General features: G+C 34.4%; 1 protein-coding gene across 2 annotated transcripts in view; it reads right to left on the bottom strand.

The window, feature by feature from the left end:
- Positions 1-26,294, bottom strand: part of POLK (DNA polymerase kappa) — a 73,154-nt gene that overhangs the window by 25,193 nt on the left and 21,667 nt on the right. Inside the window, exons 2-5 of one of the 2 annotated variants that reach the window (XM_028523513.2) lie at positions 21,935-22,105; positions 14,019-14,138; positions 7,419-7,571; positions 2,300-2,431 (exon numbers count right to left, since the gene is read on the bottom strand). In XM_028523513.2, coding sequence (XP_028379314.1) covers positions 2,300-2,431; positions 7,419-7,571; positions 14,019-14,138; positions 21,935-22,069 — 540 coding nt within the window. In that variant the 5' untranslated portion in view covers positions 22,070-22,105. Of the gene's footprint in view, positions 1-2,299; positions 2,432-7,418; positions 7,572-14,018; positions 14,139-21,934; positions 22,106-26,294 lie in introns of those variants that run through there. The other variant, XM_036020429.1, reaches the window with a different exon arrangement.

The raw sequence follows: 26,294 nt of genomic DNA, 5'->3' as shown, positions 1-26,294 counted from the left end.
AAATAAGTCTCAGACAACACCACTCTGGTAGGCACAGAAAAAATGGTTAAGCACTGCAATTCTAAGTTGTTGATCAAAAGTGGATGTAGGAAGGAATAATAGGATCCTGTTCCCCCTCACCTTTTATGATGGTTTTTGTATATTTTTAAAAGGAATAATCCTACATAATGGTACTATGTTGCTTTAGAAAGTAGTTCTATTTCAATTAATGATAACATGCACATAAAACTCCACTCAATACACACATTAATGCATATATCCATTCAAGAAAACAAAGCTCAATCATCAGGATTTATAGTGGAAAAGATGACAAAAACCTGTAGTGCCTGTGGCTGTAACAAATGATAGAGAGAAGTCTGGAGTTGCATCTTGGAATAACAGAAATAATAGAAATAGAGAGATCAGAATCTCTGTATGATTCCAGAAATGCCTTTTACATAAGATAGTTTTATTACTCATGAAAGCAATTTTTTTTACTCATTCACCTATTTATTTTTTATTTTTTAACCTCTGAAATATTAGCTGAAATTAAAGGGAATGGTTGCCAAAATAATATGTATGTTAGAAAAACATACTTGTTAAATTATGTTATGGTTCCATCTAGTATTTAAAAGCTGTCTGCTGCACCAGGAGAAAGCCTTTCTTTATGATTTATAAAAAGAAAGCTTTTTAGCTTAATATAAGTATGAACAGCTGAGTGAAAGGTAATTTTAGAAAATGGTGACATAAAACTTGGCTACACTTTGCTCAGAGAGAACCTTAATTAACTCTGTTCTTATAGAAGAAACTGTTTTTATGATGTACTCAAAAAGAACCTTTCTAGTGAAAATGAAACTCTGGAAAGTCTGTAGTTGGCAGGCGACTAAGATTACTCTGAATGAACAGTATTCCTCAGAGGCAGAGTACTCACTAACTTCCTTTACACAGGACATGGCTTTAAGAATGAGAATAGACATGTTCCAGTAAATAGCAAGTACTTAGGCTTCAAGAACACTTCAAGCTATCCCATTCTTTTGGATAAAACAAAATGGCTTTCCCTAAACTTATAAACAAAGGCATAAATATTAATATATTTATAGTCAGGGAATTTATGCTATAGTTCATTCACACATAAAAACCCATATGTTATCTGCAAATAAACTAGCTAGATCCTACTGAAATTTGAAGATTTCTCCAACTTATGCAAATAACTAAAGATAACTAAAAACAATTTAGTTCTCATCATACTGTCCAAAGTTTTACTGAATTAAAGTAGGACTTAAAAAAATCTTTCTTACAAAGTCTTTGAAAGATTTTCAAACTTATTAAAGGCCTACCTTATCAAACGTCAGCATTTTATCTCTTTTTAATTAGGAATACAGTAAAACGGATAAGCAGTAACCAAATGTGAATGTGTTTCTCCAACTCACCCCTACCAGAGGTAGGCGCAAAAGTGCTCGCTGTCACAGACTGTTCATAAATTAAAAAAAAAAACTCGTGTGGGATATGAGTTTAATTTTGGGGGGGTTCATTTCTAGGGGAAATTAGGTGGAATACAAATGAGAGGAGTGAATCTAAAGACCATCTGTGTGACTAAAAGAGAGTGAGTACTCGGCCATGGTTTTTTCAATGTTTCAATTCAGACAGCAGTCTATAACACATTGCATTTTACCTCAATTGTCTAAAGTGTTTGAGGTAGCATTACAAAATTTTAATTTATGACTTAACGTTCCAGCACTGCTATGATAGCTAAGTTATCAAAAATAGAGAAAATGGCAGTTTTTCGTACATGATAGTTTAGGCAATTTTAATGTATAATCAAATCTTTATACTTTGGAGATCCTTTTCAAAGCAATAGATTATTCCCTTTTTTCTTTATCAGTCTCTTAGATATTAAATGCTCATAAGCATCTTTACTAGGTTGTGGGCCAAGGAAGGCAGCTAATCAAAATAAGTGAAGTGTGCTCCTGTTTAAAAACATGGATAAAAAAATTATTCAGAAAAGAGGTTCAAATTACCGACTTGAGTAGATTCTATAAATTATAAATATTAGGTAGAGTCCATATGTATAGTGCACATTAAGGAAAAAAAGCTAAAGTTAGTTTAGGTTATAATTAAGGCAATTCCAAATTTTCTGGGGAGACAGAGTTTTCTAAGCAGATGAAAATAACATGTGGAAGAACAAAGAACTGGGAAATAGAAGGATGAATTCCTAAGGCCAAATTCTTATGTGTAAAGGCATGTGGACTTGACTTTGTAGGTACAGGAAATCAGTGAAAGGCTATAAATAAGTAGGGGGCGAGACATTCATTAGCCTTACCTCTCTACTCACAGCTCGGTATTTGTCAAAGTTTGGAGGCACTATAGTAAGTTGTGGGCAGAGTTTTTTAGCAATAAATCCTGGCATGGCTGCACGAACTCCAAATCTCCTTGCACGGTAATTTGAGGTACTCTGAAAGAAAATGGACCACATGGGAAAAAATATAGAAACCTAAATGAACATATTGATCAATACATTCAAAAGAAACACATTACTGACGTGCATTTTCAATTCAAGGACATTTCTTTTATAGGTCACTGTCTCAAATCAAGCTTATTTTTATCCTATCATGGTTTGTATTACGATAGCATGACTCTCTCACTGCTGTCCTGTATTTATAATGTGACACCAGGTAATAAGCAAGATTGTGTTAATAAAAAGGTTCCCTTATATTTCCAGTAACTAAACTTCATTGGTTTTAAGGCATACCCATAATATAGTACTATATATCAAAGTTTGGATGATAGTGGGTGATGTTACATAAAAGTAAGAGTATAGCCCTGGCTAAGTGGCTCAGTTGGTTGGAGTGTTGTCCTGTACACAAAAAGGTTGGACGTTGATCCCCAGTCAGGGCACATACCTAGGTTGCAGGTTCGATCCCTGGTCAGGGTGTACATAGGAGGCAACTGATGATGTTTCTCTCTCACATTGATGTTCTCTCTCTCTCTCTTTGTCCCTTCCTCTCTCTCTAAAATCAATAAACATGACCTCGGGCGAGGATTTAAATTTTTTTTAAATATTTAAAAAGTAGTAAGAATATAGTAATAATAGTAAAATATAATTATAAAGTAACATAGTGCAAACAACATAGATGGTACATGCAATTAATAGTATGGAAAGTAACCGTATGGTATAATAGTACATATTTGAAATTTGGTCTGTTTGGGATTTTGGAAATTTTTCATCTAGAACAAAAATCAAAGGTCTAATATATGGTCAGTAAAATTAAATCTCCAAAATGAAGTAATAAAAGCTTAAAAGAACTTTAAAAGTTAAGTTTTATTTCTTAAGACCTGAATATCTTCTTTGGTGAAAACATTTTGACTAGGAGATAGAAGTAAAAAACTGAGAGTAAAGAGGAGGACATTACTCATTAAATCCTATAAATGACACCTGGCAACAGTCTCTGTCAATATGGTAGACCATAGTTTTCATCACAAATGAAATCTCTGTTTGGAATTTTAAGTGAAAAGTGAAAGAAATGCAAAACAGAATCTGTCAAATGGAGTAATTATTTCAGAATAATAACATTAAATAGCCATTAATGGTTTTTTAAATAGCATTAAAAAAACCCTAATAGTACTCTAAATTATGTAATCCATGGTCAGTATTCTGGAACAAAAAATGCAGATGGCACTAGAATGGCAAACCAATGCTTAAATATAAAGAAGTCTAATGGAATTGATATAAAAGCTAGATCTATAGTAGACTAGAAACAAAATTTTAGATATGACTTCCTTTAACTTTTAGGTTTGTGGTAGATGGTAAATCATAGCCACAGTATTTTACAGTTCCTCCTATCAAAAGGTGGGTTCTAGTTCCTCATGCCAAGTGACTTGCATTGTGACATGCTTTGACCGAAAAAATGTGAGGGAGTGACATTATGTGAGCCATGAAGCCTAGGTGTTACAGAGTCAACAGCCTCAGCCTTCGTATTTTTGGGATCCTGCAACCATGTAAAGACCTTAGGTTAGATTAATGAATAATAATGTACCATGAGAGGGGGAAGCTGAATGACTGGAAGCCATTCCTGCCACCTCAGTCAGCCAAAGTGCTGAGCATGTTAGTGAAGCCATTTTGGACCCTGCACCTCAGCTAAACAGCTCTAGCCAACCCCAGGTAGGATAGAGATTATCCATCCCCATTCCCATTGTACTCTGCTCAAATCACAGAATCATGAGCAAATAAATGGTTGTCCACTAAGTACTGAAGGGGTTCATTATGCAGCAATAAATAAGTGCTACCGGGTCTAAGTTCTAACTATGAGTGCTAACTTAAACATTTCAAGCATCCATCAAATTCATTCAAAAAGAATTCTACCTGTAACAGACTGTATTAACCAAATATGTGTCACTACAACCACTACTGCAAAGATACATTTTTATTAGTTTAACAGGACAAAAACAATTAAGCTTCAAATCTCATTAGAAGGAAAATCTATTAGGTCAGCATATATACAAGGGGAGTAATTTTGTTCAAATATAACAGATAATCATTTTGAATTTGGAAACATTAACCAATTGTTAGGAGGATAAAAATTATAGGAAAGAAATATTTTGTGAATTTAACAGTGGGGTTAGCTTTAACATGACTATGCCATGTGGGTGTAAATGTATGTACATATATATATATACATAGGCATATGTGTGCATATATGTAAATATACACATATAGTATGCATCTATATACTATATATTTGCATGTATAGCATACACACATAATTTAATATGTTATAAATATATATTCATATATTATATATAGCATTATATATTTTTTCAATTTTTATTTGTTGATTCTAGAGAGAGAGAGAGAACGAGGGGAGAGAGAGAAACATCAATTTGTTGTTGCACTTATGTATACATTCACTGGTTGATTCTTGTATGTGCCCTGACAGGAGACTGAACCTGCAACCTTGGTGTACAGGGATGACACTCTAACTGACTGAGCTACCCAGCCAGGGCCTAGTATTATAAATTCCTAATGAAACTGAATATATTTATTCAAATATTAGTTGATGACTTATAGGAAAGGGAAGTATCCTTCCCATAAACACTGTTTTGGGAATAGGACTATTAGTTGCCTACATACTCATGGGAGCAGAGATAATGAACAGATTATAGTTTTGTAATAAAATAATAACTTAGTAGGGATTAGGTTTATAGCTAAGGCATTGGAAGACGTTAGGAGACAGGGAAGAACTTTCCTTGTTCTCTTGCATGTTTTTTTTAATACCAAAACCCATCTATTCCAGTTCTACTTTTAATTCCCAACACATTTTTAGCTACATATGGCTATCTTGGTCATCTTTACCTTTTATGGTTAGGCTAGAAATAAGGAAGAGCAACATAGTAATCAGAAAAGCAAAGGTTCCAAGTCAAGGGAAAAACTACTCAATTACAGTACTACATCAACGATATATGTTACTCTAGAACTGGCTGGCAAACATTTTCTGTAAAGGTCCAGATAGTAATTACTTAGGCTTTACATTCATACAGTCTCTATTGCAAGCACTCAGCTAAGCTCTTTTAGTGAAACAACAATAATAAATTATTAATGGGTGTGACTGTTTCAGTAAAATTTTATTTACAAAAAAGGTAGCAGGCTGGATTTGGCATGCAGGACATTGTTTGCAAACCTCAGCATTAGAATATCATTTTTCCTTTTTCTTCAATTTTCTTTAACCAGAACAGTTACAAGGTGAGCCCTAAAAAACCTGGAATTTATTTATAAAAAGTTGTTTATTTATTCTTATATGTTTAAACTTCAATTACCTTCAAAGTATTCTCCATTTGATGAAATACACCTATTGGGACATTTTTTCCCACTGCTCAAAACAGTTTGTGAACTGTCAATTCTAATGCCTTTTAGTACAGTTTTTTTTGTTTCACCTCTTCCATATCAGCAAAACATTTCCCTTTGGGGACATTTTTCTTGTTCTTTTTCTTCTTTTTTTAAAATTTTAATTGTTGTTCAAGTACAGTTTTCTGTCTTTTACTCCCATCCCAGCCCCCTAGCCGTCCCCACCTCCCTCCCATTCCCCCCCCCCATTTTTGTCCATGTGTCCTTTATACTTGCTCCTTCAAACCCTTCCCCTTTTCTCCTGAAAATCCCTCTCCTCTCCCCACTGGTCACTGTCAGCCTGTTCTCTATTTCAGTGTCTTTGGTTATATTTTGCTTGTTTCTTTGTTTTGTTGATCAGGTTCCCGTTAAAGGTGAGATTATATGGTATTTGTCTTTCACCACCTGGCTTATTTCCCTTAGCATAATTCTCTCTAGTTCCATCCATGCTGTAGCAAAGAGTAGGAGCTCCTTCTTTCTTTCTGCTACATAGAATTTCATTGTGTAAATGTACCCTGGTTTTTTTATCCATTCATTTCCTGATGGGCACTTAGGTTGCTTCCAACACTTGGCTATTGTAAATTGTGCTGCTATGAACATTGGGGTGCATAGGTTCTTTTGGATTGGTGTTTCAGGGTTCTTAGAGTATAATCCTAGCAGTGGAATTGCTGGGCCAAAAGGCAGATCCATTTTTAGTTTTCTGAGAAAATTCCATACTCTTTTCCATAGTGGTTGTACCAGTCTGCAATCCCACCAACAGTGCACTAGGGTTCCCTTTTCTCTACATCCTCTCCAACACTTGTTGTTTGTTGCTTTGTTTATGATGACCATTCTGACTGGTGTGAAGTGGTATCTCGTGGTTTTAATTTGCATCTCTGATAGCTAGCGATACTGAGCATTTTTTCATGTGTCTCTGGATCTTCTGTATGTCCTTTCAGGACATTTTTATTAGGGGAAACAAAAAAAAGGGGGGGATAAAAAAAGACACTTAGGGTGATATCAGGTGAATAGGGAGGGGAGGGCCTGGGCGTCATGCCGCTATTGGTCAAAAACTGCTGAATACTCAGCTCCATGTGGGCAGGTGTGTTCATAAATCACCCATCATGAAACAGGCAAGCACAATGAAAGAGTCTTCAAAAAAAATTCACTGAAGCCAAATATGACCTCTTACAACAACGATACAGATGGGTTCCTAGTGTGGGAAGCCTATATTACAAATGGCCCGCTCTCCAGAAGATAATTCTGGTATTTTTTGAGTCCTCCCTTACACTTAAAAAATATAATTTGCAACAGAAAGATATAATGCCTCTCTACCATTTACCAGGTTTGAAAATTTAGGGAAGTTATAAAATACTTCTCTGAGTTCATTTTCTTATCTGTCAAGTGGAAATGAAAATCTGTACCTTAAGGGATATTGAAAGGATCCAGCAATTGAACACATAGAGAAACCAGAAAAATACTCAGTAAACTGGTAGAATTCAATAAAGTCTTTCTCCTTCATAAACCAGTAAGGCTTACTTGAATATATTATGAAATTTCCTTTTTGTCTTTATCTACTTACCAACATACTAGATGATCCTACAGCAATGGGTTTATCCTTCAGCTCTGGATTGTCCCTCATTTCCACAGCTGCATAGAAAGCATCCATGTCAATGTGCACTATGGTATTGTTCAGGTCCCGGCTCTGTTCTAGTTCCATTGCACATTTGTTGACCTTAATTTTTAAAAAGTTAATGAACTTTTGACAACATAATATTGTAACACTACTAATCATAACATTAATCTTTTACTAGGCATCTGTTTATCTGTCTCTGTTCATCTATCCATCTATCATTCATCCATCCGCCCACCCATCCATCCACCCATGTATGTGTATTTGCTTGTTGTATTAAGGCTGATAATTGCTTTGATTTTCGTAAAGAAGCACTCTGTTCTCAACTATCATTCCCTACCAACTTTTACATTTCTCAATACCCACAAGTGTAAGAGGTACTTAACATTTATTGAATGAATGAACTATTACAACTGCTTATATCAAATGATTCTACTGCTTTATAAATTTGGAGGACATATTGTAACTAAAAGCTTCAGTTCAGGTAAAATAAACAACTGCTTCCATCTGACTCACAATATTCATGTCTTAAAATAGCAACAAAGGAAATGAATAACAAAAGATTATACCAAAGTATATGTAAACATTCCCTCCCTAGAACTGCTTTTATAAGGCTAAAATTTGGTAACTGTTAGTCCATACAAATCAAATGGAAAATTTAAAGTATAATTTATCCTTTCATAAAATTTCAATATATATGCCAAATATAACAGTAAAGAGTATTATATTATAAAGAATTTTTTGTTTCTTTAGAGAAAAATAATTGGATTGATAAGAAGAAATTAAAAGGGGAAGAGATAAGCAAAGTGGGGCAGTAAGAAAAGGGTGTATGTAGCCAACATACCCATTCCCAAGGGTTCTTTCTTCGTAGCCTCTACTATAGAGGCTGAAGAAGCTAAATATGTACTTTCTCAGGTTCCCTCTAGTTGAGGGTGGTTTTGTGAACGTTTGATCTACAAAACACATGAAGTCAATAAAACTCATAAAATTATAAGAGAGATTAGAAAGCTATTGAGGGCGATGGAATACAAAAACAACACGGAAGAGTAGCTGGCACGTGGTACAAGTTCAATAAATGCAATCTATTACTAAAAGGATCAATGGCTAGCTGCATAATAAAACAATAAAAAATTTAGGGGAAAACAGCCAGAAATGTGTAAGTAGGGTGATTGGAATAAAAGCAATTTCCATTATGTAGAAATCCCCATAGTAGGTTTCCTCAAAGGCAGAGAGTTACAGGGGTATAATTTAGCTTTTCCCCTCGATGAACTTGAAACTTGCTTCTAGCATTGCTTGGTAGCATTATAGTGAGCATTAGAGTGACACTAGCTGCCCACCAGCTGCAGGTTAAGACTGCAAAGTCTCTTTTAGACACAATGGCACTGAACCACATTTGTCTCGAGTAGCCACAGTAAGACTCTGTAGAGGTCTGCTCCTATTTAGGTTGCAACTCACTGAACAACCTGGGGTGCTCCCTGACTTTTTTAGCCTGTTTCTCTGTCTAAAATGGCCTTCCTAGTTCTGTCACAGAGTCTCTGAAACTTAACTGAATCTCTGTCCTCTGTATCACAGAATTCATGTTCCCTTATTTGTTTTTTCTGTTCTTATAATGGCACTTATTGCATTAGAGACTAAATTGTGAGTTTAGTATCTAAGAAGAGACCTTATCTCAGATAAGGAGGAGAAAGAACTTATCTGCCTTTAAATTCTTTCCTCATAAGAGAGAAGGGGGGAGAAAATGAATAAAATTTATATAATTCATATATATATGAAAGTTAAAAAAAGAAGGTAGTATTCATAGAAAAATTTTGGAGAAATCTGATCTCATGCAGCAAGATACCACACCTAATAAATGAAACCTTCCAACATTAATCTAATTTATCATATAGATTTAAAACAACTATTCTTCCAGTTCAATTTTAAACTACAGAATAGCAACCTGACATAAAAAAAAAGATGTAAGCAAATCATGGAAACTAATAAAAACAAGGGTCTGAAAACTATATTAATCCAGGAAATATGCCTAAGATAAAGTCAATTGAGAATAAGAGAAACATCTGAAATATCTTAACCCAGAATCACTGGAAAGGAAAAAGATAATAAATAGAAAGCAAACTAAATGGGGAAAATTCTCCTTAGACTCATAAATTAAAATTGTGGCAGCTTCTTCAGCAATCTACTGACTGTTGATGCCTGCAGCAAGTGAGCAGTTGCCAAAAGGAAACCTCCCCACCGATGACTCATACGTTCCATTTTCTTTCACTATCTCTCATTAGTCACCCTTCTCTGCACTCTTCTCTTTCCAATCTAGCAAATGCCCACCCTTGCTTTTCTCAAGTTCCTTCTACTGAAATCCTCGTTCATGTTTTCCTTTCTTCCATTTATTTATTCCTTCCAAACGATTCCCGTCCTCACTTTCCTTACTTGTGAAATGGGACTAAAGCAACATCGAAAGGTTGAAATAATTAAAATAGACACACACGTAGTGAACTTATCCAGGGCTATGGTTAAGGGCTTAATGATAATATCCATTATTTTGAAAGTAGAAATGACATTTGCTGATTATATTATATGACATGTGTATATTATAAGTGCTTCTTATGTTAATGCATTTAATGGCCAAAATAATTTTAAGATAATGACCATTATTCCCATTTCATAGATAAGGAAATTAAAACTCAGTAAAATTAAGTAAATTTGCCCTAAGTCATACAGCTGGTAAATGTTAAAACTAGACCTGGAAATCAGGTTATTCCTAAGTCTGTGCTCTTTCCATTAACTAATGCTTCCCTAAAATAGATTTTTAAAAGTTTTTATCACTGAAATGAGCTGAAACCAAACTCTGATGTGATATTTTTATATCCATATTACATCTTTTTAAAAATCCTTTTTTCTATTACATCTAGGAGACTATTTCAAGAAATATTGTTTTTCATTTTTTTAATTAGTAGTACCCTAAAAATTATTGAGTAAATCTGAGTTCATAAAATCAATTGTTAAAATGGTCAAAATGCACTGACTGGCTGTGCAGTTGCCATTTACTATAATATGGATATTAGTCTATTCAATTACGAACACATTTATAACAAGATGTTTTGGAAGATACAAAAAACGTGCCTAGAAGTAATCTAATGAAGATGGGGTTGGGGATATTTAGAGAGGTTCTGAATACAAATCATGGGAGTCCATGACTACAGAGATTACTTACATCAGCTTGACTGGCAATAGTTCATGCTATCTTATCACACATAATAAAATCTACTATTTGGAAATTTTGAAACTCTAAAATAGAAAAGCATTTCCTATGAAAACTTCTCTGTTCTCTCAGAACTTCTAGACTCCTTAGGATTTCCTCAATCCCCTCCCATTTATACAAGCTTTTTAAAGGAAGCTCTCAAAAAACAAAACAATTTAATAATCAACACAAAACACATTTCCTGCCATTCCCCTTGCAAAAGATGCCAGAAAGCCTCCCATGAAATAGTCAACTAAAACAGTAACAAAATCTGAAGTTCTATTCCACAATGTAAAGTTATTTTCTTTTCCTCCATATTATCAGGATATTTAAAAATATGAGTTCTAAAATGTGAATATGAACAGTAAAAAGTTGTTATATTGCACCACTCACATGCATATCTTTAAAACTTAATCAAAAATATTTGTAAACTATAGAGCAATAAAGCTTACCAAAAAAAGGTCTAAAAAGTAAATTGCTTAAGGATTAATGTCAATTTAAAAACAATATTGTTATGGACAGAATAGAATTTTTTTAAAAGCTTGATGAAATGATGCTTAAATTTATTTTAAAAATGCATGAGAAAAAATAATTTTTTAAAGAGTAGTAAAGATATTAAACTATATTATTATCCTTTAATAATTAAAATTCATGGTACTGAAAGAGGAAAAGATTCAGTTGATTAGAAAAGAGAGTCCAGAAATAAATCCAACTACAATGAGAGATTAGTATATGAACACGCCTCTTTGACTCAGTGGAGAAAAGACTCATGATTCAATAAATGATGTCGGGACAAGAGAATCATTATTTAGAAATAATAATACCATTCAGGGAAAATATAATACTCACTATTTAAGAAAAAATACTTCACACCTTACAGTAAAACAAATTCCAAAGAGACTAAAAATTTGATTATAACAAAATCTGTAAAAATATTAAAAGCACATACAGGCTTATTTGTGAGGAATAACCTCTATGCACAATACCAAAACTAAGAAAATTTTTAAAAATACAGTTAGATATTTACATAAACATTTAAAACTGTATAGAGAGGAAAAAAAACTCTGCAAAGTTAAGAGAAAACAGGAAAAATATTTATGACAAATGGCAGGAAAAAAGTCCTTAACATATAAGATCAATAAATCAAGAAAAAAAAAAGATACAAACTCCTCTAGAAATGTAGACAAGAGTGTGTTTCTTTGGACTGCTAGCTGAACCCCCAAATCCATTCTCTCTTCCTCCTATAGTAATAAAGTTTTAGCTGGGCATGTGGCCACCCAGCTATATCTTACAGCTTCTCTTGCATTTAGGTGTGATGTGAAATTTAAATTCTTGCCAAAAGAATGTGAGCTGATGTGTGCAACTCCTTTTTCACTGTGTAATAGCAAATAATTTGCTTTTGATTTTTCCCTTTTTCTTTCTTCCTTACTAGGAACTGGAATCTAGATTGGGGCTAACCCAGTTTTGTCAATTCCAGTGAGGATAACACTTTGGAATGGTGGAACAGGATGATGCAGAACATGGGCCTTGCAATTACTATGGTGATCAGAACTACCCAGCCAGCTGGGACTACTTATGTATTATGTGAGAGAGAAAGAAATTCTTATCTTATTTGGATCATTATATCTTTGGGTCTCTTGTGCCAGTTATTTAGCCTACATCCTAACAAACAGAATAAAAGAGGAAATTCCCACAAAAAGGAAATATTAATGGCTAACAAATGTGTAAAAAGACAATTATCTTTTGTGACAGCATGGATGGACCTAGAGATTATTATGTTGAGTGAAGTAAGCCAGGCAAAGAAAGACAAATACCATATGATCTCACTTATATGTGGAATCTAAAGAACATAAACTGGCGTACAAAATAGAAACAGAGGCGTGGATACACAGAACAGACTGACAGCTGTCAGAGGGGAGGGGATTGGAGGGCTAGATGAAAGAAGGTGAAGGGATTAAACAAAAGAAACACACACACACACACACACACACACACACACACACACACACATCACAGAGATACAGACAACAGTGTAGTGACTTCCAGAGGGAAAGGGAGGTCGGGTAGGTGGAGATGGGCAAAAGGGGGATAAATGAGGATGACTGAAAGAGTCTTTGCTTTGGGCAATGGGAGCACAATTTAGTGTGCAGATGATTTTTGTTGAGTTGTACACTTGAAACCTGTATGGTTTTGTGAACCAATGTCACCCCAATAAATTCAATTACAAAAAAGGGTAATCTTTCTCTTTCATGATCAAATGAGAGCAAAGTAAACAACCATGAAATAAGATTTTGGGCACTGTATCAGCAGAAACTAAAATAATGATAAAATTGATTAAATCCAGCTTTAAACATGTGAGGAAACCAGCACTCTTACGCTGAAATTGTAAAATGATTCAGTCTGTGGTGAAATTAACAGGACAGGAGTGCAAAGACATATAAGTAAGAATGACTGTTACAATCTTGTATCTAAAACAAAAAACTGGAACCAGGGTGGGTTAAGGTAAACTAATTATGGTGCCTCCATAGAGTGGCACGCTATGGAGCACTAAAAATGATGATTTGACAGACAAGTCAATCTCTTGTCATGGTAGCAGGCCACTTAACACAGAAGATACAAAATTAGCTTGTGCTCTGAGAAAGCATATGTTTAAAAAATCACACATTATAGTTTGGTAAAGAAAACATAAAATTTATGATCTCAGCTCTATCACGAGAACAATTTTATAGCATATCAGATTAATACTATAATTTTATCATTATGTTATAAAATACTTTGTTAAATTGAATATGATTTGATAAACTTACCATAAAACATTGTGTTTTATCTTAAAAATACATGCACATCAGGCCTTCTATCCTTTAGGTGACTTTGTTTTACTATAACACAATTATGTTTTAAATTACCTTTTAATTTAATTAGTTAATGTGTTCCTCCAAATCTCTTTTGCAAAATCAGTAATGCAGAAAACACGTCACATTAATCCCGTGATCCTTCCAGCTGCTTAATACGTATATAATAAAAAGAACGTAAGCTCTGGCTTTGCCAACTAATTGTCATATGAAGCTAGGCAAGTTACTTAACCTAATTAAGGCTCCTTTCTCTCTTCTGTACAATGAAGGTGATAATGTCTAGATGTGAGGTCTTTATGTAAAGTAAAGCAATTTTAACAAAATATACATTTTTGTTTTATAGTATAACAAACATTTTATTTACATTTTATCTTGTTTTTGCTGATAACATGACCATAATGCATTTAAACCATCAATTACTATTATTCCAGCTGCCACTTTATTTACCAAATAAATTAATACCTGTAATTGTGCTTTCCTTAGCTGCTGGCTGGTAATTTGAGCTTTTTGTTGCATCATAGTTTCAATTCGTTGGTTGACTTGCTTTTCTTTCTTGAGCTCATTTTCATAAAATCTGGAGCCCTGTGTAGGAAAACAAAACAAAAGAAAGATATCTGAAGGAAAGCATCACTGTAGGAGAATCTGGAGGCTGAAGAGTAGACACTGCATAGTCTGAATGACCGACTTCAAAACTTAACTTCACTACTTCTAGTTAAACAACCCTAAAATTAATCTTTCTATGCCTCAGTTTCCTTATCTGTAAAATAAATTTATAGTTACCTAAATGACAGAATTGTTGCCAGTCAGTACTAAGCACAGTATGAAGTGAGACGAGTGCAGATCTACACTGGAGAAATAACGTGTCCTAAGCAGGACCCTCAGGGCACATCTGGGCCTTAGTCAAATGGCTCACCAATTATCTCCTTCACTTTTACTTTAAAGGTTATTTTTAAAAATTTAATGTTAGTCACTAAAGAAAATAACTTTTAGAAAATTATTTATCATCCCACCACTGAACATATTTATCTATCCAATCATCAGGCTGGTAGACATTTGGATTATTTTTACTTTTTGGTTATTATGAAAATTGCTGCAATGAATATCTGCCTACACGTTTTTGAGTAGACATGTTTTCAGTTCCCTTGGTTCTGGACCTAGGAGTGAAATCTCTGTGTCCTACGGTAATTCCATGCTAAACCTTTTGAGGAACTGCCAGATTGTTTCCCAAAGTGGCTGAATCATTTCACAATCCCACCAGCAATGTGTGAGAGTTCCAATTTCTCCACATCCTCGCCAAGATTTGTTCTTGTCTGTCTTATTTATTATAGTCATTCTAGGCTATAATAGTGTGGATGGTATCTCATTGTGATTTTAATTTGCATTTCCCCAATGACTAATGATGTTGAACATCTTTTCATGTGCTTATGAGCCATTTTCACAGCTTCTTTAGTGAAATGTCTGCACTTTTACCCATTTTTCAAATTGGGTTATTTGTCTTATTAATGAGTTGTAAGAATTCTTCATATATTTTGGATGTAAGTCCTTTAACAGATGGGTGTTTTGAAAATATTTTACACTAGTGTGTTACTTATCTTTTTTTTTTAATGGTATCTTGTGAAGTGCAAACTTTTTGATATTTGATAAGGTTCAATTTGTCAACTTTTTCTTTTATTGACTATGCTTTTAGTATTGTATTTAAGACATGTTTGCCTAACCAAAGGTCTCAAAGATTTTCTCCTTTCTTCTACAAGGTTCATTGTTTTAGTTCTGATATTTAAGTCTATTTTGAGTTAATTTTTTTGAGTATAGTGTGAGGTGAGGGTCTAAATTCATCTTTTTTTAATGTGGATATCCAGTTGTCCCAGCATCATTTGCTGAACAGACTATCCTTTTGCTTTGGTACTTTTGTAAATCAGTAAGTGACAAAGATTCACTTCTGGACTGGGTTCTGCCCCATTGTTTTATCTATCTGTCTGGCCTTATGGTAGTCCCGGACTGTCTTGAAAACTGTAGCTTTATAATAAATTTTGAAATAGGAAAGTCAAACACCTCTATGTTTTTTTTCTTTTCAAAACCATTTTGGCTATTTTAGGTGTTTTGCATTGCCATATAAATTTAGGATCTGCTTGTCAATTTCTGCAGGAGAAAAAAGGCCCCTGAAATTTTGATGGGGGATACTTTGTATGTATAGATCAATCTGGGGAGAACTGCCTTAACAATATTAGTCTCCTTGTACCTCACCATTTTTTTAGATCTTTAATTTCCCTCAGCAATTTCTTTTGTACTTTTCAGGGTATGTGTTGAAATTTCTTAGAGTTTCCTACATGTAAGATCATGTCATCTGCAAAGAGATAGCTTTAGTTTTTCCATTCCACTCTAGATGCATTTCTTTTAATTGCCTGACTATACTGGCTAAACCTTTCAAGACTGTTGAGTAGAATAGGTAAGATTGAACATCCTTGCCTTGTTCCTGGTTTCAGGGGGAAAGTTAGTCTTCTACTCCAAAGTATGATGACAACTACAGGTTCTTATAGATGCCCTTTGTTACATTGTGGAAGTTCCCTTCTATTTCAAGTGTTTTTAGCATGAACGAGTATAGGATTTTGTCAAATATACTTTTTCTGCATCTATTGAAATGACAAGGTATTTTTTAGTCTTTATGCTATTAATATTGCATATTATATTAATTGATTTTTGGATGCTAAACCAAACTTGCATTCCTAGGATAAATCCCACTTGGTCAAGGTAATCTTTTTTATATATTGTTGGATTCAGTTTTCAACAATTTTGTTGAGGACTTTTAACATTTATAATAACCTAGAATCTTCTGCTTCTCTGGTTTTGGTATCAAAGAAATACTGGTCTCATGGAATGAGTTGGTAAGTGTTGCATCCTTCCTTATTTTCTGGAAGAGCTTGTCGAGTATTGGTATTATTTCTTCAAATGTCAGGTAAAATTCACCGGTGAAGCCATCTTGACCTGCTCTTTTTTGCTTTTCTTTTTTTGGGGCAGAGGGTGGGGTGGGGTGAGAAGATTTTTAATTACTAAATTACTTTATTTATTATAGGTCTAATTAGATTCCTATATCTTCTTCAGTCAGTTTTGAAAATTTTTAAGTTTCTATAAATTTGTCCAATTTATTGGGATTTACTCTAAATACATCCAAAATTCAATAGGGGTGAGGTAGGTGGGATAGAGAAAACAACATTTGTAAAAATGTGGGTACTGGGTGATATTTACCCAGGGATTCAGTTTAGTATTCTCTTTAGTATAGTGTATGTTTAAAATTTTCAGATAAAAGTTTGTAAAAAGTAAAGTGCACTGCTATGGAGAGGCAACAATTAGAAATTTCAAATTAAAAAGATATTTATGGTAAACTCTCTCCCACACACATATACTAGAAGAATATATACTACTATATTTTATATGATTGTAATATATATCACATGATATATATCATTATATGATATATGTATATATATATTTTCTATGATGAATATATACATGAAAATTTATATGGAAGAGCAAAGATTCAAGAATACCCAAGATACTCTTAAAAATAAAAAAAACAAAGAGCAACAGAACAACTTGTTCTAGCAAATATCAAGCCTTATTATAAAGTATTTTAGTTAAAATCATGATGTATAAGTACAAGAACAGAAACATAATCCAGTGGGCCAGGAGAAAGCATTTTAGACCAGAAGGAAAAGGATAAGCTGAGAAGCAAGTTGTCCACACTGACTGTGTGCAGTGAGTGTGCGTGTGAGGGTGTATAGTGTGTGTGTTTGTACCCATGCATTAAGGAGCAGTGGTGAGCTAAGCAATGACAGTGTAACTACCACAGACTAACTTGTTTGTATAACTGAGCTGCTCAGGGATAAGCTGGTAGGATGGCGGGATGAAGACACAGCATTGTATTACCTTTTGTATTTTCTAAGTTTCAGACCATGTAAATGGAATACCTATTTTAAAGCATAAATTACATCAATACTTAAGAAAAGAAGAAAAAGGATAGGTTATTTAATAAGTGGTACTGGGACATAGAGAAGAGATAGAGAAGATTTGATAGAGACATGTAGGATATCTGCAATATTTTATCTCTTAATCTGAAAACCAAGCTTATAGGTTTTATTCCTTCTTCTTCTTTTTTAAAAATTGCGCCCTGGCTGGCGTAGCTCAGTGGATTGAGCGCGGGCTGGGAACCAAAGCATCGCAGGTTCGATTCCCAGTTAGGGCACATGCCTGGGTTGCAGGCCACGGCCCCCAGAAACCGCACATTGATGTTTCTCTCTCTCTCTCTCTTTCTCCCTCCCTTCCCTCTCTAAAAATAAATAAATAAAGTCTTAAAAAAAATTGCATGATCAGCCCTGGCTGGTGTGGCTCAGTAGACTAAGCACCAACCAGTCTGTGAACCAAAGGGTCACCGGTTTGATTCCCTGTTAGGACACATGCCTGGGTTGTGAGTCAGGTTCCCAGCTGGGGGTGCATGAGAGGCAACTACACATTGAGGCTTCTCTCCCTCTCTTTCTCCCTCCCTTCCTCTCTCTCTAAAAATAAATAAATAAAATCTTTAAAAAAATTTCATGGTGAAAATTTCAAAGAAGCCTCAAACAGAAAAATAGATTAGTACAATAAACACACATATAAAATTATCACTGAGATTCAACAATTAACATTTTGCTATGCTGCCTTCATTGAATTTTTTGAAGTGAACTATTTTAAAGTAAATTACAGATATAATAACATTCAGGTATTCCATACAGTATTTTAGCATGCATTTTTAAAAATAAGGCCATTTTACTACATAATCATAACACTTTTATAACTAATAAAATGAACAATAATTCATGAATATATTGTAGTACCTTCTCCTTATCGAATGCACCTAACTGTTTCAGATGTATTTGTTTAAGCCAGGATCCAATCAGGATCCATATGTTATATTTGCTTATTTCATCTCGTAATTCTTTTTTTTTCATTTTAATTCAATTTTTCATTTATTTATATTTAGAAACAAAACTGATCATAGTACTTCAGGTTATTTTTCCATTTTTATTTTTTTAAATATATTTTATTGATTATTGTCCCATTAAGTTGTCCCATTTTCCCCCCTTCACTCCCCTCCACCCTGTACACCCCCTCCCACCCACATTCCCCTCCTTTAGTTCATGTCCATGTGGCATTCTTATAAGTTCTTTAGCTTCTACATTTCCCATACTATTCTTGCCCTCCCCCTATCTTCTACCTACCATCTATGCTGCTTATTTTCTGTACCTTTCCCCCCCTCTCCTCTTCCCACTCCCCTGTTGCTAACCCTCCATGTAATCTCCATTTCTGTGGTTCTGTTCCTGTTCTAGTTTTTTGCTTAGTTTGTTTTAGTTTTAGGTGTGGTTGTTAATAATTGTGAGTTTGCTGTCATTTTACTGTACATGTTTTCTATCTTCTTTTTCTTAGGTAAGTCCCTTTAACATTTCATATAATAAGGGTTTGGTGAGGATGAGCTCCTTTGACTTGACCTTATCTGAGAAGCACTTTATCTGCCCTTCCATTATAAATGCAAGCTTTGCTGGGTAGAGCAGTCTTGGATGTAGGTCCTTGCCTTTCATGACTTGGATACTTCTTTCTAGCCCCTTCTTGCCTGCAAGATCTCTTTTGAGAAATCAGCTGACAGTCTGATTGGCACTCCTTTGTAGGTGACTACCCCCTTATCTCTTGCTGCTTTTAAGATTCTTTCTCTTTCACCTTAGCTAATGTAATTATGATGTGCCTTGGTGTGTTCCTCCTTGGGTTCAGCTTCTTTGGGACTCTCTGAGCTTCCTGGACTTCCTGGAAGTCTATTTCCTTTGCCAGAATAGGAAGTTCTCCTTTATTCTTTGTTCAAATGACTTTTCCACTTGTTGCTCTTCCCCTTCTCCTTCTGGCACCCCTATAATTCGGATGTTAGAATGTTTAAAGATGTCCTGGAGGTTCCTAAGCCTCTCCTCACTTTTTTCAATTCTTGTTCCTTCCTTCTTTTCTGATTGGATGTTTCTTTCTTCCTTCTGGTCCACTCCATTGATTTGAGTCCCAGTTTCCTTCCCATCATTATTGGTTCCCTGTACATTTTCCTTTATTTCACTTAGCATAGCCTTCATTTGTTCATCTAATTTGCAACCAAATTCAACCAATTCTGTGAGCATCCCGATTACCAGTGTTTTGAACTGTGCATCTGATAGGTTGGCTATCTCTTTGTCACTTAGTTGTATTATTTCTGGAGCTTTGATCTGTTCTTTCATTTGGGCTAATTTTTTTTTGTCCTGACACTCCTGTTACGTAATGAAGGACGGGGCCTTAGGTGTTCACCATGGCAGGGTAACCCATGTGGCTGTGTTGTGACGCAGTATATGGGGGAGGGGTCTGAGAGGGAAGAATGGCGCTTGCTTCATTCTCTGCCGAATTTCAGTGCCTTCTTCCGCTTCACACAAGCAAATTGGGCTCCTCTTGTGCTGATTCCTTGGTGGATGGGCTTGTGTATGTTCTAGGATCCTGTGGATCTCTCCAGTGAACTCTCCTGTGAGGCTGGGAGTCTCTTCCGGCACCTCAATCCCCGCAGGTATTTTCAATTGGTGTTTTGAGGTTTTATTTCCCCATGCTGGAGCCCAGGATTGTGCAGTGCCTCACTCCAAAGTTTCACCTGGTTTATTTGCTCGAGAATGTGGGACAGCCTGGTCCACCAGCCGCCTTGTGTGCCGCACCCCTCCACTGTCCGCCACCTTGCTGGGTCCTCCAGCTGCTGCCCCGTGCACTCGGGGTCTGCCAGCTACTGCTTTGCCGTGACCCCTCTGCACCCAGCAGCCTGACTCTGCCCTTCCTACCAGTCTGGATGAATATGTCTACTTTAACTCCTTGGTTGTCGGACTTCTATACAGTTCAATTTTCTGTCAGTACTGGTTGTTTTTTGTTTCTAAATTGTTATTGTCCTTATTTTGGTTGTGCAAGGAGGCACAGTGTGTCTACCTACACCTCCATCTTGGCCAGAAGTCGTTTTTCCCGCAAGTTTTTCCTTTTAAAATTGTGTCTACATTTTATATTCTTAAATTATTCTTCCCTCAACTTTTTATTTTGGAATTTCTAAATCTTTAAAAGTTGAAAAAAATGGTAAAATGCACACTTATATGTCCTCTTTCAGATACAGCAAGAATTAACATCCTGCTACATTTGATTGCTTCCTTAAGTCCTAAGTGTGCATGTGTGCACGTGCACACACATACAACCCCCCCCCCCCACTTTTGACTAAACCACTTGAAGGAAGCCTCTGTAAATATCACATGCATTTACTGAGAAAGAGGATATTCTTTTACATATTTTACACTTCTGCATGTATATTCCATAATATATGTATGACACCAAAAAAGTGGGAAGAGAACTATTAAAGAATTCTTTCATGATCTTCAAGAAAACCATATGTAGTTGACAGATTCGAGTACATAAAAAGAAGCAAACAAAATACTTCTTCCCAGGAAAAACTACCATAAGCAAAATAAAAAGTAAAGAATAATAAAAATAAACACTAATCTGATGGAAAACTATGCCAAGGCTAAAAAGAAACAGTTCATGCAAAAAGAAATACAAATAGCTTTGAAAAGATGCACAATCTCACTTTTCAAAAGAGAAACACAAATTAATGGTACACTGTTACCACTGATCGACAAATCCAAGTTTCATAACATGCAGTGTTGGCATGTTTGTGGCATGATAACACATACTCTCATATATTGGCAGTGGAAATGTAGACTGATACAAGCACAATGGAGGATGGCTGGGCAATTCATAAAAATTGCACATGCTTATATCCATTAGTGCTATCTGCACTTGGTGGAATGAGTTCACTCCTGGGACTCTCTCCTATAGCTTTACTTGCACATATGTAAAGTTATAAAATACAAGGTTATTCATTGCAGTACTGTTTGTAAAAACAAAAGACTTGAAATGATGTATGTCCAACAATCAAGATTCTGACTGGTTCAATAAATTATATCCACACATATAGCATAAAAAAAGAATAGAGGGCTTTAATTTTTCAGAAAGATCTTCAGAAAGACCTCCAAGTTATATAAACTCAAACAAAAATAAAAAATGCAACAATTATAGTATTCTACTGGGATTTTTAAAAGAGAAGAAAATGCATGTTATTTTGCTTTTACATACATATTATGTACACATGAAGTAGAAGACTGGATGGCAAGAGCAATAGACTAGAAAGGAGATTATTCCATACCTTTTTGTAGCTTAACAATGTTTTAAAATACTAAAAATTACAATAAAAAGGATGTTTAAAACTTAGTGATTTTCAATAAAAGTTACTAAATTAAAGACATTGAAAGAAACAAGAAACTTACCTTTGTGGCTTCCATTATAATTTTGTTTATTTTCTCTTTATCTAATCCTTCCATCCCAGCTTTATTATCATTAAGTCCCATCCTAAGCAGAAGGTCATCTTTGCAACTGTCATTCTTTTCTTTTGTGCTGTCCATTGTGTAGACTTAACATTAAATGGCTTTTTTTGTTACCTGAAAAAGCATACAAAACAAAAACTGCTTTTCAAAGCATTGGGGATGGGAGGGAGGTGGACACTTACAAGTTAAAATAATATAGAAATCAGCAAAACAAATAAAAATTGATTATTAAGAATTTTTAGCTACTGAGAAATTATTATTCAGCTTTTAAAATTACTATTCCAAGATTATTGTACTATTGGAGAGAAACAAGGAATTAACATTTCCTGCAAGCTCTGTACCAGCCACTATGCTTGGTACTTTACACTTGAACCTCACACAGCAGCCTTGAAAAGTAAATATTATCCCCAATATCCAAAGAAAAGAAACCTAAAACTTAGAACATGTTTGTTAGTAGGTGACAACTTCTGTGTTGAAACCCAGGATGAGTTTCCCAATATGTTTTCCCTATGTTAATATACTATACAGGAAATAAATCTAAAACAATTACTTCCTCTACTAAATATGTTTAGTTAATAGCATTTATTACCTGCTATATGCAGAGCTCCATTCTTATGGCAGTGAAAAAATATGGAAAAAAATAACAATCTATTCATTTTCAAGAAATTATTACATTTTGTAATGTTATATCACTTTAAGGTTAAGAAGAATCCTTACAAATAATAATTCTTTAATATCTTTCTATATTTCTTTATAATTTACCTTCATATATATTAACTTTAAAAATTATATATAATAACCATTCAAAACACATTTACATGTTAGGAAGAAAGAAATTGGAATTACAGGAAGGTTAAATGAATTGCCCATTTTAATTCTGCTAATGAGCAAAAGAATTGTGATTTGAATCCAAGTCTTCTTACTCAAAAATCTAATGAAGCTACCATAACATCCTAGCAGCCTCCAATTTGAGGTTCACCTCTGCTATAAGTAAATGACCAGGTGAACAGTTGCCATGAATCCACAACAAATTACATCAGTGATTTCTTATTTACATAATTTAGAGCTCATTTACTTTTATCTAGTTAACAGCTATCACCATACATAAATTTTTTTCTTGTGATGAGAACTTTTAAGATCTATTCTCTTAGCAACTTTTAAATATGCAATACAGTACTATTACCTTTAGTCACCATGCTGTACATTACATTTTTGTGTCTTAATTTAAAACTCTAAGTTTTTACCTTTTGACCACCTTCACCCATTTCACTCCTGCTTTACTCTCAACCACCATTCTGTTCTCTGTATCTATGAAATTTAGTTTTTTTTTAAAAGATACCACATATAAGTGAAATTATGTAGTATTTTTCTTTCTTTCTTTGACTTATTTCACTTGGCATAATGCCTGTGAGAGGACCTTTTCTCAATTTTGCTTCCATTTTTGGTACCAGCAAGGAATGAAAAAAATTATGAAAGGGAATTTGAATACTGTGATTATTAATGACAGTTCCATTAGAAAAAAAATAGTGTACATCAAAGTAGTTCTCAAACTTTGGTGTACATTAAACCCACCTGGAGATATTCTAAAATTCTTGATACCCATCTTGTAGCTCATACCACATAAATCAGAGGTCTAGGAATATGAGCCAAATATCAGTATTTTTAAGAGAAGTCCAGGTAATTCTGACATTCCCCGAAGTACAGAAACCACCAGTGGCATTGTTTTTCAGTGCCCAAGGGAATAAAGGTTAGTTTTCTGTTTTTATCATTTGAATTTTTTCTCTTCAACTATCATATTCAGCCTAATATTACCTAATATTTTACCTTATGCTTTAGTAACCCAAATACTTGTCATTTTCTAGTAAAACAGGTAAATGTAATTCATTCATAATTTCCCCAAACCAACACTACCAAAGAGTGAAGAAGCTAAATGCAGACATCTGCATTTAAGCTGCCTTGTCCTTTAAATGATAAAATTTAATGAATGCTTACTACTTCACATATGGTATACTGTTAGGTCAAAAACTCTGAGAAGAGTTGAATTTGGTTCTCAATTAGGTCAGAAGAACTGAGCCATCAGCAATACTGGCAATAGGAAAAGTTGTGATAGAGTTAGTTTTCAGCTATCATCCTGTCTCATTGATGTCCAGTTACCAGCCAATTTATGTCCCATTTCATGGGCATGGGCTTACTATCATCTACAGGCTAGGACCTCCAAGTTTGAAGATCCAGTCCAAATCCACGTCTGACATCTCAAGTTTAATATGTCCAAAACGGATCTTTCCATGTGCCTCCATCCCCCAAAGCAGATTCAATTGCAGCCTTTCTTATCTCAGTTGAAGGCAAGTCTAATCCCTTCCCATTGCTCATGCAAATAAGCTTCTAGTCATTCTTGACCCCACTTTTTCAAGTACATCCCACATCAAAACTGTCAGGAAATCCTGTGGGCTCTGCTTTCAAAATGTGCCCTGAATTTAACCACTGCTCGTTATTCTCACTCTAGTCTGAACTACCATTATTATCTCTTCCCTGGATTATTGCAATAGCCTCTTGAAGAGTCTCTTGTTTCTGCCCTTTTCCTCCTGCTGTCAATTATCAACACAGTAGCCCGAATGATTCTTTTAAATCACAAATTAGGCCATGTCACTCTTCTGCTAAAAACTATACGGCGGTACCTCATTTCACTCTAGAATAATCCAGTCTTTAATAATCTGGATCCCAGTTTCTTGTTTCCTGTCTACCCTCCTATTCAGTTTATATCATTTCTCAATCTTCTATTCACATACCAAGGTCACATAATCACATTAAAAGATTGGGAGAAAAACTGCTTTTCTTAAGTTAATAATTTAAAAATATTTGTAGTTTTTCCTTATTTCAACATTAAGTATGTAAGCAGGTCAAGTATATGAGCTTAAACAACCTCCAATTTCATAACTCTTATTCTCCTAAGATATTTAATGGTTAAACTGATTTTTTAAGCTTTTAGGACTTGTATGAGAAAATAAGAATATTTTGGATTTACATAATAGAATGCTTGCTAGGCTCCATTAATATTCAGAAGATCCTAGTTTATATTTATCCTTTGGGAAATTAAGTTGCTTTGTTAAATTTAATTTCTTTAACTAAATACTTCCCAATTATATCTAAATCTAAGAAAAATTATTCCTCTGTAATAAACAAAGTAATAAACAACAGACTAAGTTTTAGTATACTTGGGTCCCTATCAGTTCCTTTTGGTATTTTCATTCATGTCACTGTGGTGAGCCTGTTTTCTGTTTCTATTATTTAGTATTTTCTGTTATTTACAAACTTCTAAAATCTCTCATTAGTCCTAGTTATGTCTTTTCTTACCATTAGTTCTTACTGAGTTTCTTTATCTAGAAATACATAAATTGAAAGGGAGAGCTTCTAGCAGAGATGATCACATAATACCACAAAGTATGAAGATTTTCCATATTTTTCTGGGATATGAGATTTGATATTACAAGTGGCATTAGAAAGGCAGCATATAAAGTCAGTGATTAGTATGGTGTTTGCTAGAAGATAAACTCACTAAATAGTTGTTAGTAAGTTAAGCAAATTTTCGAAGCTTAAAAAATCACTTGCCTTACTTTCTTCTTTTTTTTTTAATTTTATTTTAATCATTGTTCAAGTACAGTTTTCTCCCACTTACTCCCATTCCAGCCCACCCACTCAACCCTCCCCTCTTCCCCCACATTACCCCTCAACTTTCTTCTTTTTAAGATAAAGAGACTATATAAGGTAACAGGGTACACTGTAAGTAAGCATCCTTGAAAAAATGTCAAAGTTCACAGATCATACAAATGAATTTTGTTTTGCTTCCAAAAAAGTATTTGTCCTATGATTACTATGCACTGTCACATATGAAGTCCCAACATCTATGAATGGATATAACTGTGACTTTATAAACAAAAATTTTTTTGAAAAATAAAACTGTCAAACATTTTTATAGCTTGATATTACAGAATAACCTGTTTCACTTCAACTCAGAAGCACAAACAGTAATGCACATCTCAAAGGAAAGAACTCTCAGTTCTTGTGGTTTAAGCATATTGTTTAAAAGCACTTTTCTCTGGAAATATTCAAATTCCTCCCAGTCTGATTCTACCACTGACTATTCAGGTTACTGCTTAAAAAACATAAGGCCAACCAATATTTTTGGTGGTAATAAGAATGGAAAATTAGGATTTTTCAAAAGGGATTCTAAGGTAGTTTTTGTGTGCTAGGACCCTACCTACCTATTTTAAAAAGCACACAAAATCTGTGTAAACAATATCACAAG

Source organism: Phyllostomus discolor, chromosome 3, assembly GCF_004126475.2.
Source record: "Phyllostomus discolor isolate MPI-MPIP mPhyDis1 chromosome 3, mPhyDis1.pri.v3, whole genome shotgun sequence".
NCBI classification, from domain to species: Eukaryota; Metazoa; Chordata; class Mammalia; order Chiroptera; family Phyllostomidae; genus Phyllostomus; species Phyllostomus discolor.
This window is presented reverse-complemented; position numbering and strand designations above follow the sequence as displayed.